Genomic DNA, 14,037 nt, shown 5'->3' on the forward strand with positions numbered 1-14,037 from the left:
ATGAACTTCATTGGCCCTATGGGTCAAAAGCATTTCACAATTTTTAGGTTTTGCCACATATGAGCAGTTATCATCTCGTTCCTTAGTAAATAGCACATTCCAGACAATAGAACACAAGAGAGAGCACAGCAGAACACCAGTAGCATGGCTGAAAGATGGGAGCGGACTAGGCAAGGTTCAACACTGACAGATGAGTTTCACGGGGTTTTAATGCTGCTGCAGATTAAAGACGTTATTTTCCAGTCATTGAAATGATTGTGGGATCTTGGAATCTATGCTTCACTTTCTTCTTTCTTCTCCCCCTTCTTTAATTATGGAATTATACCTACACTCATTCATTCATTATGTTCAATTAATTCGTGTTGAAAAACTACTGTGTTTCCGACATCCTATTAGGGTAGAAAAGCTAATAAGCTAATAAAAAGAGAACTACAGAATTTTAAGAAAATATCAGGAACACATCTAATGAATATTTTTAATGAACATATACTACTGGCTTAAACTGAAACTTCAGTAAACTGAAATATTGTGCACTGTACTTGTTTAAATTTTGTGAAATAGATAAGAGAAAAGTAAATGAATGAAGATAGAAGGCATCTTGAGGGGAACAAACATCTTGTTTTGAACTCAGTTTATTCTACTGCTGATTGAGCTTCATTTCATATATCAGTCTACAAATGCTCAGGTGACTTATGAGCTTTTAAGGTGGCCCTCTGGTTCTCCACACCAGCAGATCTATAGTCAGCTCAATTCTACTTCTGGTTGGCTAGTGTCTAAGACACCTGCCCAAGAGACCATTTAAGACCCAAAGAAGCACAATCAAATGGATAGCACCCCTGGCATTCAATACAGGATTTGGATACAGTCCAGCCTTGTGAAGGAAGATGCACTGGGAAACCCTGAGGGTCTAATTTCCTCTAGGTATTTCAAGGTAGGCAAGATTTTGCTACCCGAGAAAGTATGTAGTAACATAGCTCTTTAGGACCCAAAGCTTGCTGGCATAGCTGCGCAACAAGCCTTGTAGTCACCAGCAAGTCGTGTGCTGCTCTCATTGTTCTGACTCTAGAATTTGGTTTCCTTCGATCCACGTAGTTCTGCCTCCTTTCTTGCTGGCATATTAGCTGCTCCCATTAGGCACCTAAAATGGTGTATAAGTACTATGCTTGAAAAAAGATAATTAACAGTCTGGAGGAGGTTTGAGGAGATAACCATGACTTTTATTAGGGGTTATTCAGATGAAAATAATTAAAAACAAATGACCAGAGAGAGACAGAGACGTTCATTCTCTCAGTAACTCAGAAACTTGGCATAATTGACATGATACAATAGATGCTCAGAGGAGTGCCCTGGAAGAGTAGGATATTAATGGGAAAAAATCATTGGAAAAAGGGAAACTAAGTGGCTTTCCCATTGCTCTGATGCAATTTTTTATTCACAGATCTATGTTATACCAGAAAAACTAATTTCTTAAAATGTTTAAAGATAAATTTACTGAGAAAAAGTAACATTAAGTTGTGTTAAATAATGGGGTAAAAATTCAAGGCCATCAGAGTGTAGTTCATTCATCCTGGAAACTGACATGACTCATACATCTCATGATTTTATAAACTCTCAGTTTTGACACTTTTAAAGGGCAACGCTATGACCACATTAACACAGTAAGACAGTGAAGACTTAATAGGTAATTAAAACTGGAATCAAAACAAAAATCAGCACCACAGTGCATAGCTTAAGGAGACATTTTAGTTGGCATTAATTTAAGTGACCAGAAAAGAATCAACATCTACTTTGTTTTGCTCCTCAGAGATATTGTATCAGAGCATTCATGGGAATTCTGAAAGGAATACATTTAACCTAAAGGACTTGTTTAACACAATCATAAATTAGCTTCTCAATAGTGTGTAGCAAGTAAACATTTTATACCATACTACTGATGCTGTCCCTTCAAATAACTTTTAGAGTGACCTGTATGCCGTCTCAGCTCTGACCTTTCCGGAGAAAATCTTACCTCTACAACATTGGTGGGGCTACGGATATAGATGCCAGATGGTGTCACCATTTCTGGATTGGAGAGTCCCTCGGTGCCAGAAACACTGACGATCACATTGTTTCTTATTATATTCCCCTGTTCTGACCAGTCTAATTTAAGAAAAGATAAATCAAACCCAAAGGATTTATAAACGTAATTAAAATTTACACAATTCAACACTCTTATTTCTACAAATACACATTACAGTTCACACAATGCATATATATGTGTATGAACATAGATAACATTTAATATGTTCCATGAATTTAAGATATCTAACATTCATCCTTCAGGCCTGCCTATAAATTATATGACAATTTAAAAAGATTCTAATAAGTTTAAAATCAGTTTATATATTTACCATTTTTTCTTCCAGGAATAGCCTCCCAAGGAATATATCTTGTCTCCAAGTATGTACCTGAGAACAAAAGATCATGTTACTTCAGCCCATTTTATGACACCCAGGAAAAGGAAGAGCACTGCGTTACTATTTCCTCTTTGGGGTGTGGCTTGTTTTTATTTTGTTTTTGTGTTTTTACCTGTGAACCAGACAGCGATATAGATTATATGGACTTTTTTAGTTCTAAGGTATCATGGATCAGAAATCCATTTTAAATGAGAAAAGAAAGAAAAAGAAAAGAAAGAAAGAAAGAAAGAAAGAAAGAAAGAAAGAAAGAAAGAAAGAAAGAAAGAAAGAAAGAAAGAAAGAAAGAAAGAAAGAAAGAAAGAAAGAAAGAAAGAAAGACTACTATTTTACTTCTTAGGAAGAAATTAAATGACTGTCTCCATAGTTAAATGCTGCATACACTGTGTCAGCTCCATATCTATCTCTAGCTGTTCAAATTGGCCACGAGCTATCTACATGTGCCTCTCTTTCCCTGGAAGATCTGGAATGTCCTAGAGGAACAGGCTGGACAGTATCTGCAATCCTCACACCCAAGCCACTAAGGTTTAAAATAGGAGAGAATAAAAGAGCATGGGCCATGCTATAGAGAGATATTAGCCACTTACATGGCATCAATAGAAAGCAGCCCCACAGAGCCCCAGTCCCACAGAGGCCCTCTTTTCTAGGTCTTTAGGTATCTAGGCTTCTCATGTAATTTCATGAATCTGGACTTGCAAATTGTTTTGTATGAATCAAGTACTTTATCTATATCTATAATACACAAATAAACAAATATTATAATTCCCTCTAGACGTCTAGAGCTGCTAATTCATAAATCCAAGCCCTAAAGGCTAAATTTCTCCTGCAGGTTTTCTCCTTTGTTTAGTTAATGTCTATTTCATAAAATTGTTTTCCCCTAAAATAATATTGTTAGGGTGCCTTCCTAAATTTCTGCTCCAAGTTTCAGCATACTTTTCCCTTACAGAGATAAAAATAAAAATAAAGCTAATCCTCTATTTGTTAGTTTGATCGTCCTTTTCCAATCAGATTTTCCCACACCTGATCACTTTTATTGTCCATTGCTCTTTTCCTTTTAGAGGTGAAATTTGTTTTAAAGCAAGTTTATATGATCCATACTATTTCACTAAACAGTTTCCCTCTCAGAACCTTTATAGCTTTTATCTTAACAGATTATTCTTAAATAAAACATGGACATTTTCCCACTAACAATATCACAGAATTCATTTAAATATAAAACACTATTTAATAAATACAGTTATCATCTTACTTTCAGTGAAAACCTCTGATTTGCTTTTTTATTCTGATATACCCGATGACCCTTTGCTCATTATTCATTTATTTCTTTCAACAAATACAGCTACAATGCACTATTTAATGTGCTAAGTGCTAAGGAAACAATATTCACATGAAATCTGATGGTAAAAACAGACATTATCAGATGATCAGAAATATGACATATAATTTTTAATCAATAAATGATTAAAATGCTGAAAGAGCTTAAACAAAGAATCTTGCAGGAGGCAAGTAATGGTATGAACAGAGGGAAAGAGCTGTGCAAAGGCCCTGAGGTAGGAGAAAGTATCATCTTTTGAAAGAATTAAAATAAAATAGGTCAGTGCAGCTAGAGTAGAGAGGGAGGACAAATGAGCAAGACAGTTTTGCAGAGGTTAATGAGGAAAAAATCACTGAGAGAATCTTGGATTGTACTCTAAGGGCAATAAGAAACTTTTAAAAAGTTTAAGAAGAGAAGTGATATGATGTAATTAAATTTTTAAAGATTAATTCTGGGTTCTTCAAGGGGAATTAACTTTAGGAGAAAAAGAAAAGTGGATACGGTTGACCAATTACAAGATTCTGAAACATGGGATTCTTCAGCAAGGAAAAGGAGAAGTTGAGAACAGAATTCAAGATTTTTAACAACTTGCCCAGCATCCAGATTTGACATTCCATGAGATGGTACGAAGATATATTATTGTGAAAATTGCTGTCAGTAAATTTTAAAACCTCCCATTATATATTTATTAACATGAACTGAAATGTCATCTTTAGAAGATCAGTTTTCCATTAGTAAGGCTTGGTTAGCCAAACACTGATAACTAAATTTAAATTTAGAATTTTTAACTATGGCTTATTGCTAATGAGCAAAGGCTAAAGTGTTTAAAAATTGGAAATTCAAATTTTGGGACATTATTTTTTGAAAAACGATGTGTCTTATGCAAGAATACCCGAATTCAACAAGCTTGGTTCACTTACCCACCAGCAGTGCGTGGCCTAAAATATTGTAGAACACATTACTATCCACCGTGAGGCCCACGGTCCTGAACATGCTGAGGCCTCTACTGAAGGCGCCCCACACCGTGCAGCCCTGAATGTAGGAATCTGAACAGGAAAGGGCCAGGGAAAAATTAGAAGAGAATCTTAAAGGCCACTCAGATTCTGTTAATCATCTCCAAAGCAAGCTGTATGATAACTAAGAACATTCTCCCGCACAATGATGAAATTCAGGAAATGAGAAATTAGGAGCAGAAACCAAATGTAAAAAATGGGCAACTCAAAGATACCAAAGATGAGCAGGGTAGAATCTAAGATATTGAAAAAGAAAAACATCTGATAAAATGACAGGATGGCCACACCATGAAAGACTACGTAGCTTTCACGGTTTCCAATTGGCCAACATCTTTGGTATGAACTCTCATCACAACGTAGCAGATAGAGGGCAGGTAGGATGGCATGAAGAGTGAGACTTACAGACCCGTCCTGATCTTTGAAAACCACATCTGGCATGAGGAGATGTAGTCATTATTTCTTGAGCTGTGAGGTAATATCTTTAATTTGCTGGGCAATGATATTTAACTTTTGGGGACAAGAAAGCCAAAGGTTCTCTTTTTTAAATAATTAAATTTATTTGGGTCACATTGGTGAATAACTATGTAATTTTTAGTTGTACAAGATTATAATTCGACATAAGCAAAGCCAGAGATTGACCTGAGGATCTCGACTCTCATATCTGCATATAGTGGTTTATGAAGCTGAAGTGGAAGTACCCTACATTACAGTAAAAGGAACTGACATTTAGCAAAACCATCACACTGGCTCCATGAGCATATCTTTTGACCCGCAACTGAATTTATGTAGACTGGCTCAACAATGAATATATATTTACTGGATATCAACTATATATTTTAGGAATTGGACATTGTCTGAAGATATAAAGATGCATAAAACTAAGTAAATTCTGCACTTGTGTATCTTTAGTCTGACAGAGGAAATTTACATGAAAATAATAAAAAATGTATTATTTGGATAATTAAATTATAAGCCCTGAAAAAGGAGTTTTGTATTATTTCTAGTTAGGGAGAAATATATCAATGTCAAATGTTTGAAGTATTGAGAAAATTACTTTTGTTTATGGAACAATTTGATTTTTAAATTGGGACTATAGAAAATTCTTAACTATAACTTCATAGATGCAGGGCCTCCACATTCCCCTTGATCTCAGCTCTCCTAGTACCAGATGCTCTCACATCACTCACCAATAAGGTAAACCATGTGTATCTACTTCTGTAGAAAACACTGTGTGTGGCAGACTTTTCTCAGCTTTGGATCTCCAACACAGCATCACTCCATCAGTATATACCTGCTTGTCTGAACAACCACCAAGTACTAATGTGTTTACTGAGTTATTACGAGTTAAGTTCAGGGATTGGTAAACCTTTAAAAGTGGTGTGCATGCAAAGATTCCAAGACTCTCTAACCCTAATTGCTGGGGTCGATTGGTCACATGGGTCATGAGGGCCTTTAGAGTGTGAAACAATGAAAGGTCTTTGCCAAGAATGACAGAAGTTTCTAACCTCTGTGTTAATATGTCCTCCCTTCCTAGAAAAAAAAAATTTGCATTTTAAGAGACCTACAGGGGACAATGTATTAACTTCAGGGATTTAAAATATTTTTAAAGCACTGAACCCATTTTCGAGTAAAACTTAATTTATAAAAATGAATTAAAGTATGGCTACTCTGAAGCAGAGGTTAGAGAAGGCAAGTGAAATAAACGTTTGAGCAAGAGAGGGTTTTGATTATGTTCAATTGCTACTTCATATGTGACTGCTATCCTCACTTATATTGGAACTGGCCCGCATATAAATTTTCTGCAGCATTACAAGCATCAGGAGATGAAAAAAAAAACAGAGAGAAGGGCACAAAGGTACTCATCGCCCTAACACACTAGAAAAAAAGAGCCATATTGAGAACCAAATGAATGTCAAAGTGAATGTCAAAACTAAATAAGGCGAAAATAAATGAATGAATGAAGTGAAACAGGTCTGGTACATTAGGATAAACAGATTTTCTAGGTGGGCAAGCGATTTGAAATGAGAAAGAAATGCTGCAGTTGGCTAGCCTTTAATGACTTCAATGATTACTCTGTCATTACCTGTTGAAATTTTACCATTCTTAAAGAACACCTGAAAACCACCAAATAGGCCCTGATATTTTTTGTCAGGCACCATCAACCCCCAGCACTGCGTTTTCCAAAGAAGGATAAGCTTGAATGCGTGGATATTAGAGGAGCTGAAGGATGGAGAGGACAACTCGGAAATGGAGCTTCTGTCCTAATTACTAGCATCCATACCAAACTCCTCTGACTCTGCACATCAGTTTCTGTCTAGCATTGGGTTTTTCCCTGGATGACTCTCCAACTATGGTTTCAGAACCTTTATCTATACAGGTGATCATATTCTTCTTTTCTGATTCTAATCTTGTTATTAGCAAGCTGTTCCCACCTGCATGTGATGGTTCCTGTTCTCTTTCTACCACTTCGGTTCTGGCTAAGATCTGCCATTCTGCCTGCTCTGTGTTCCCATGAAAAGTGCCTGGTTTTCAGCCCATTCTCCCGCATTTTTCCAGGCAGAAGATTTCTCTGAGTTAGAGCAATTTCACATAGAATTGCTCTCTGCTGTGCTGGACTCTCATAGTATTGATTACTTATATTATTCAGTGTCAATTTGCCTGTAGTCACAGGCTAGTAAATGGTAGAGGCAGGATTCACAACATGGATTGTGTGGTTTATTCCACATCTGTTGTACCTATAGTAATGTTTCTTGGACCACTTGCTCTAGAACCATAAAAATTCAGATCCCTAGGCCCACCTTAGATCGGAATTTGCCGTGGCAGGGTTCATAACCCTGAATTTTAATAAGCTCCCCAAGTGATTATTTTAGGCTTACTAAAGTGTGAGAACCACATATCTAGATTATAATTCTCTATCTCTGCAACTCTCCACATCCCACATATTACCCATCATGACACCCCAGCATGTAGTGCCTTGAATATGAGAGGAAGAAAAATGAGAAGTCATAGACCTGGACCCCCTTACCTCTCATAGTGCCCACTACAGTCAGTGAGCTCAGATGCTTCCAGAAGGCTTGCCCCAAGTCCCGGAACTGTATTCCCTTCAAGTGGACTCGACTGGGCTCCTCTGGGAAGGACTGAATAATAATACTGGCTCCCAGGTCCCTAGAACCCAGGATCTTCTCACTCTTGGAATACAAGCAATATTGCAAGTTACCTGAAACACAGAAAGAAATCAGGGGACATGAAGCATGTAGACAATGCTTCTAGATAAGTCTCTCAGTTGAAAGGCACTGACAGTACAAAAGACAAAGCTTTATTGTTTATTTCATTTAATAATTTTACTTCTCTTTTATTTGGATTCTGCTTTTTGGGTTATTAATTAAAATATTTGATAACTAGGACATGATGTTGCCTTCATTCTATTATTTTCAGAAATCTCCCAAATCACCTTAATTATTGTCACAAGGAGGCTGACTATAACCCACAAACTCAACATAAACGGATGCTTATGTCAACCCAAAAGATCCCCTGGAGGGAGTGTGCAATAAAATGACCTTCTCATGGTTGATAATTGTATGGAAGATATGTGAGTACTGAATGTAATTGCAGCTCTTTTTAGTTTTAAGCTTTCTAATGGGCTTCCCCCTTACTTTACTGCTTTATAGTTTGGGGACTTAACAATAATGCTGCCACGGAAATGGCAAAGGGGTCCAGAGAAGTAAGTGAGCATCCCCACACCAACATCTCCTTCCAAGCTGTCCCCCTAGAGAGGACAGCAAACCCTATGAATACAGTACACCAGCTACTATTGCTGCAAAGTGTTACCACCTCAGGATCCAGGACACTTTTCTGTTGACACATGGCATGTGGTGGTGTGAACTAAGTGAGAAATCACCCCCTGATTTGATTCTTTATTATCTATGTTAGTAGACAAAAGTAGAAGTGCTAGTAATACAAAATGACGCACCATTCCAAAATAAATAATCCACAGTAAATTATAGAGTCTAGTCATTTGCTAACACCCAGAGAATAAATATAAAAGAGGGGAATGAGAGGTGTTTTATATGTTTATGCTTTATCATAATTTTGATTATTTATGGCAATGATCCATAATATTTTCAAGTGGCCAGGCCTTGTGTCACTATATTTAGCTACCACATTCCCACACTTCCACTCCACACAAAGAAGAGGCGAGTAACATCCATTTTTAGTGAAGGTATGAATTCTGTTTATTTTGGGAATTTTGTAGTAACATTTAAGAGTTGTGCTGAAATCAGGGATTTTTTTTCCTCACTTGGAACTAACAGATTTATAATGGCCCAAACCCAGATGCATGGTTTCACTGCCAGCATGATCGAAAGCAATGTTTTACACAGTGTGATCTGAGAATGCCTGTATGAGAAATTCCCAAAGTGTTCGAACAAAATTCCAATCTCTATTCAGTAGAATTGTAAAAGCTGGCAGTCACCAGATTCTAACCCACAATATCCAAACATTTTTCAGAATGACGCCTTTGTGAGCTATATGACTGTGATGACAAGGGGGTGGACTCAAGGTCCCCCTCTCCCAATCACATTTTGACATTGTACTTACATGAGTCTAAATCTAAACATGATTCAAATTATTAACTGTACTCTTGACATTTCTTCCAGGATCCAGACACTACAAGACAGCCCTACTCTGACACTGGCCCAGCCTCTCAGTCTTGACATGTACAAAATTAAACTCATGATCTTCACCCTCCTACCCCAAAATCTGTTCCTCTTCCCATCTCAATAAATAGCCTCATCATCCATCCAGAGCTCATGCCTGGGAGTCATCGTTGACACCCACACCATTCTGGACCAAAGTTGACAAATGATGTCTTCACAACATATGAAAGCCTCATAATCTACAGCCTGAGAAACAAAACATAACCTACTAAACTAACCATCCCTGAAATAGATGTTTAATAGGCACATCAGTGTGATTCAGTGCCTGTTATTCTTCTAGAAGATAAATTGACTTTTTCAGCCACTTACTTAAAGTATGTGGTAGTTCACTCAGAAAACAAACTCCAAAATGGAAGTAGCAGGGAGATAAGAGGCCCACAAGACTAATTAGTAAGGATGTGTTGCCTGTGTTTATGACTCTGGCATTAAACAGTTTTCCTGAGAATTTTAGAAGGGGCTTAGAATCAGAGTTAAAACTTCATTATAACCTCTAACCTGGAAATTTAATTCAACTCCACAAATTTAATTATTTAACATGACATTTTTTCCCAAAGAAATAATTCCTCAAGTTGATATTGTTATCTGCCTCTCTCACAAGGTTGTTGAGGGCAGAAGATGAAATGAAAATTTATCAAGAGCATTCTGAAAATTACAGAATATTATGAACATGCAAAGGTTAATAGTTTATTTTATTTTGGAAGAAATCAACAATGCCATATGTCATTTGACAATAAGAACATTTTTTTTCACTTATTAGACTTCCCAGTAAAATACTTCTCTACCTTCTGAAGCATTAGCCTCCTGGCACGAAGCGAGGAACTTTATCCTCTCATTAGTGAGATTTCCTCGTATCGTAATACTCCTGCTGAGCAGAGCCACTGTAGCCTTTAAAATATAGTGCTCTCCAGCCACCCAATTCTCTGTGAAGTTGTAAGAATATCTGAAGAAAAGGAAAAAACACATTTGTAGATACCACTCCAAATCTTACAGAATAGCAAGCCACTAGATTTGCCTAATTCTCGACTTGGGGATCTATTTCTCTAGAAACTCAGATAGAGAAGAGTGAACTATGGGCACAAGTATGTGAAAATTAGAAATTATACTAACTGTCATATTGACCACCTATTATTATAATGATGGTAGTTCTAGGCTCTTACAAGAGAAACTTATTTAAGAAGTATAAACTTCTTATTTAAGTATAAATCTTCAAAACATTTTATGCTTTGTAATTTTCTTATCAAAACATCTAGCATTATTTAATTAAAAATACACCATTGAAAGACAAACCAATGTCCAGACAACAACACGGTTAAGACATCTTCTTCTATCTGAATGGAGCCAAGCTGTCTCTCAGTACCTCAAGGGTGATCTCAGATGGAGGTCTGCATTGTGCACAGTTTCCACAATAACAATCTCTTCCACAGGTTTGGCATCTTTGGCAACCATTCCACTGATGATGACAACTTCATCCCCAGAATGCCAGTTCACAGCATCTTCCAGAGCCAACACTGTGTCATGGGCATAGGCAGCTGCTCGAAGATGTGTTACAATTACTTCTGGTAGTGAACCTAGAGCAGTTGAAAGAAAATTTGTCTTTAGACATTTTAATAGTTAATACGAATATATCATTCAGCCAAAGAATCCTGTGAAAAAAAAAGAAACTGGGAAAGCAAGCTTTAGTTAGATTCGATAACCACCAATGCCTTTACTCTTTGGGGTATTGAATGTCTGTCACATTGTAGCATTAAAAGTAATCCAAGATTGAGAGTGGCATGGTACAAAAAACACAAGAATTGGGGGCAGATTAAATTTATAATTGAATCAAGTATTGTCATATTCTAGCCATGTTCTTTTGGGTAATATACTCAAAAGTGGGCTTTGGTTTCCTCAGTTACAAAGCAGAAGTAGCAAGGCCTTTCCCCATAGGGTTTTAGGAGGATTAAATTAAATACTATCTACAAAAAAATATGACCACATAATAGACCTTCAATATTTTAGGCTTTTCTCTTTCTTCCCTGTATCACTTTGTGTTTTAAGTATGTAATTTTAACACTTCTTTCTTATTCCAAATAAAAACAAATAGCTATTAGAATCTCTGATATAGAAGTCCATAATCTGAAGACTTCAACTCACTTTACAAACAGTGTTAGTAGAGTACGAAATCAAAATTATCTCAGATTGGTTGTCCTGAATTGTGGTGTGTTAAATGATCCTTTCAAACTCTAAAACTGGGTCTGTCTAACATAGGATTGCTATGCAAAGTTGAAGGGTAACTTGTGTTTCAAGATATCTTGGTTTACATTGGTTCCAGAGCCTCCCATACCAGTACACTACTTTTTCACCATTGGAGTTTCAGGGGGTTGTCTGTCTCACAGTTTACTCAGTCTGGCCTTTTCCAGAAAGGATCAAGGCAAAGATTTTTCAAGGCATTATCTGAGGCAATACTTCAGAAAACACAGGGCTTACTCCCAACGCCTTCTTCTTTCCTCAGTACATTTCCTTCCTCCTTTGAAATAGATCATAATTTACCTTTAGCCCACAGCAACTTACTGTCCTCCCTTGTTGCATTAAAGTAAAATAATAATACTTGAATCTCTAACTACAGAGGTGGCCAACGATAAATCATTTTCAATTTTAAATGTTCCTCTTTATTTATTTGTCCGTGAGTGCAGGCTCTTGTACCAATAATGCTGTTCTAGGCTTAGAAAGGTCTGGGGTTAATAATGTAATTTCTGAAGTTTACTTGGGCGATAATTTTATCTTAAGAAACACTTAGAGAGTTCAAAATTTCTAATTATAGGGCAGGTAAAAATTAAGACATAAATCATCCCAAAAGTAAATAATTTTAATTTTATTCCTTGTTTGTGTTTTTTAACCTTTGGGAACAATAAAATGAAAAAAAGTTTCTTTATATGTATATGCATATATATGTAAATTTCTATGATTCATTCTTGAATGTCTGCACAGAAAAATCTCCACTGCGCATAGAAAATGTTTAACAAAGGCAAAATTCTATTAAGCTCTGTGATCAATTATTCGCAATAATCAATATGCAACAAACACCTACTGTGTACCTACCAGCAAACAAGCTACTCATGGTAGAGTAGGGACAGCAAAAATATTTCTCAGCTAATCATTTTTATAAATAATAGTCAAGTCAGAATGAATGAAAAAAAATCACAGAGAATCTTTGAAACTTTTTTTAATTAACATAAATTTATGTTCTTTCAAATGTTGACAGAGCCTTTATAAAACAATAAAATTACCTTATAATTTATTCATTCTCATTGCAAAAATATTACCTCTATGTGTATGACTAAAAACATCAAGCTGGATATTTCATAAGTACCAGCCTTATATTTCTAGTTATGCAGTAAATATTGACATTTAGATGAGTTACCATCATCTCAAATTGAAGACTGACAAAATAATTATAATCATCACCTGAACTATATTCTCTGAAAACAGCTTGGTTCCTCAGAAAAGCCTCTGAGACCTTTTAACTGGGTCAAATTCTGTATTATAATCTGTCACATCACTATGTTCCTCTCCTTTCTAGCACTTAACACACTGCAATTTGACCTTTATTACTGTAGTTTTCTATTTATCTCCCCTATTAAACATGACAGAAGGAGTTATATCTATATTTGTTCACCATGACAGCACCAATGCCTATCCCAGTGTCTAGCATATACTCAAAAAAAAATGTATTAAGTGAGGAAATCATGACTAAGCCATGGAGAAATAAGCACCCCAAAGTTTTGGTGTCCCAGTGATCAAGTAGGGCCCTGAGTAGCAGAGAAAGGAGGCCAGCAGACTTCACCATTGAACGCAGCACACTCCCACACCTCAGGGTTTGACCATCTAGGTAGCAATGAAAGCCTGCTCCCTTGGTACCCATGTGTTCACTACTCCCATGACATGTGTCAGCAGCAAGGACTGGGATGAGGCAGCCTCCAGAGGCTTCCTAAATGGAAGACAGTGACTGAGAAAGCCAAAATAGGAGGAAAAGTGCATGAAAATGGCCTCATGGCAACTTCAGAAGACAAACTAGTCAGTGAACTCACATGAAACTTTTTGTGAGAACACCTATAACAAGCAGGCAATAATGTTGAAAAGGGCTGGAAATTTTGTGAGAGTTGGGGGAGGCAGGCAATAAAATTTGTCTGATCATTACTGAAATATCCACCGGTTGAGCAGGTTCAGAGAGGCTTGGAGAAATTCGAGTTATACAATCTATGACTTATCTTCCTACCTCAACATTTAGCACCTTGAATACAGGACCACTGCCTTGTGCTTCCTTTATATATGTCAAAATTCCTAGCATAGTCCTAGGTTCGTGATTAGCATTCGACTCATGGGAATTTCAATTAACTATTTTTCATACTGCCTCTGGACACTCACTTGCAAACCCCCATCAGATGTATACGTAAATTCATATATAATATCACACACACACACACACACTAAAACCCCACAAACATTAAGAACTTAGAATAAACCCAACCTATGCTAAGCAGTTTTATTCTGAAGAACTGTTT

At 36.6% G+C, this 14,037-nt stretch overlaps 1 protein-coding gene across 11 annotated transcripts in view; it reads right to left on the reverse strand.

The window, feature by feature from the left end:
- PKHD1 (PKHD1 ciliary IPT domain containing fibrocystin/polyductin) overlaps positions 1-14,037 on the reverse strand; it is a 405,020-nt gene that overhangs the window by 234,757 nt on the left and 156,226 nt on the right. For 10 of the 11 annotated variants that reach the window (XM_036218764.1, XM_036218741.1, XM_036218730.1 and 7 more), the window contains 6 exons: positions 10,854-11,064; positions 10,279-10,436; positions 7,807-7,998; positions 4,689-4,814; positions 2,391-2,447; positions 2,009-2,139 (listed from right to left, as the gene is read on the reverse strand). In XM_036218764.1, the coding sequence (XP_036074657.1) occupies positions 2,009-2,139; positions 2,391-2,447; positions 4,689-4,814; positions 7,807-7,998; positions 10,279-10,436; positions 10,854-11,064 (875 nt within the window). The remainder of the gene's footprint in view (positions 1-2,008; positions 2,140-2,390; positions 2,448-4,688; positions 4,815-7,806; positions 7,999-10,278; positions 10,437-10,853; positions 11,065-14,037) is intronic. The other variant, XM_036218749.1, reaches the window with a different exon arrangement.

Source organism: Rousettus aegyptiacus, unplaced genomic scaffold (assembly GCF_014176215.1).
Source record: "Rousettus aegyptiacus isolate mRouAeg1 unplaced genomic scaffold, mRouAeg1.p scaffold_m13_p_1, whole genome shotgun sequence".
In the NCBI taxonomy this organism is placed as follows: Eukaryota; Metazoa; Chordata; class Mammalia; order Chiroptera; family Pteropodidae; genus Rousettus; species Rousettus aegyptiacus.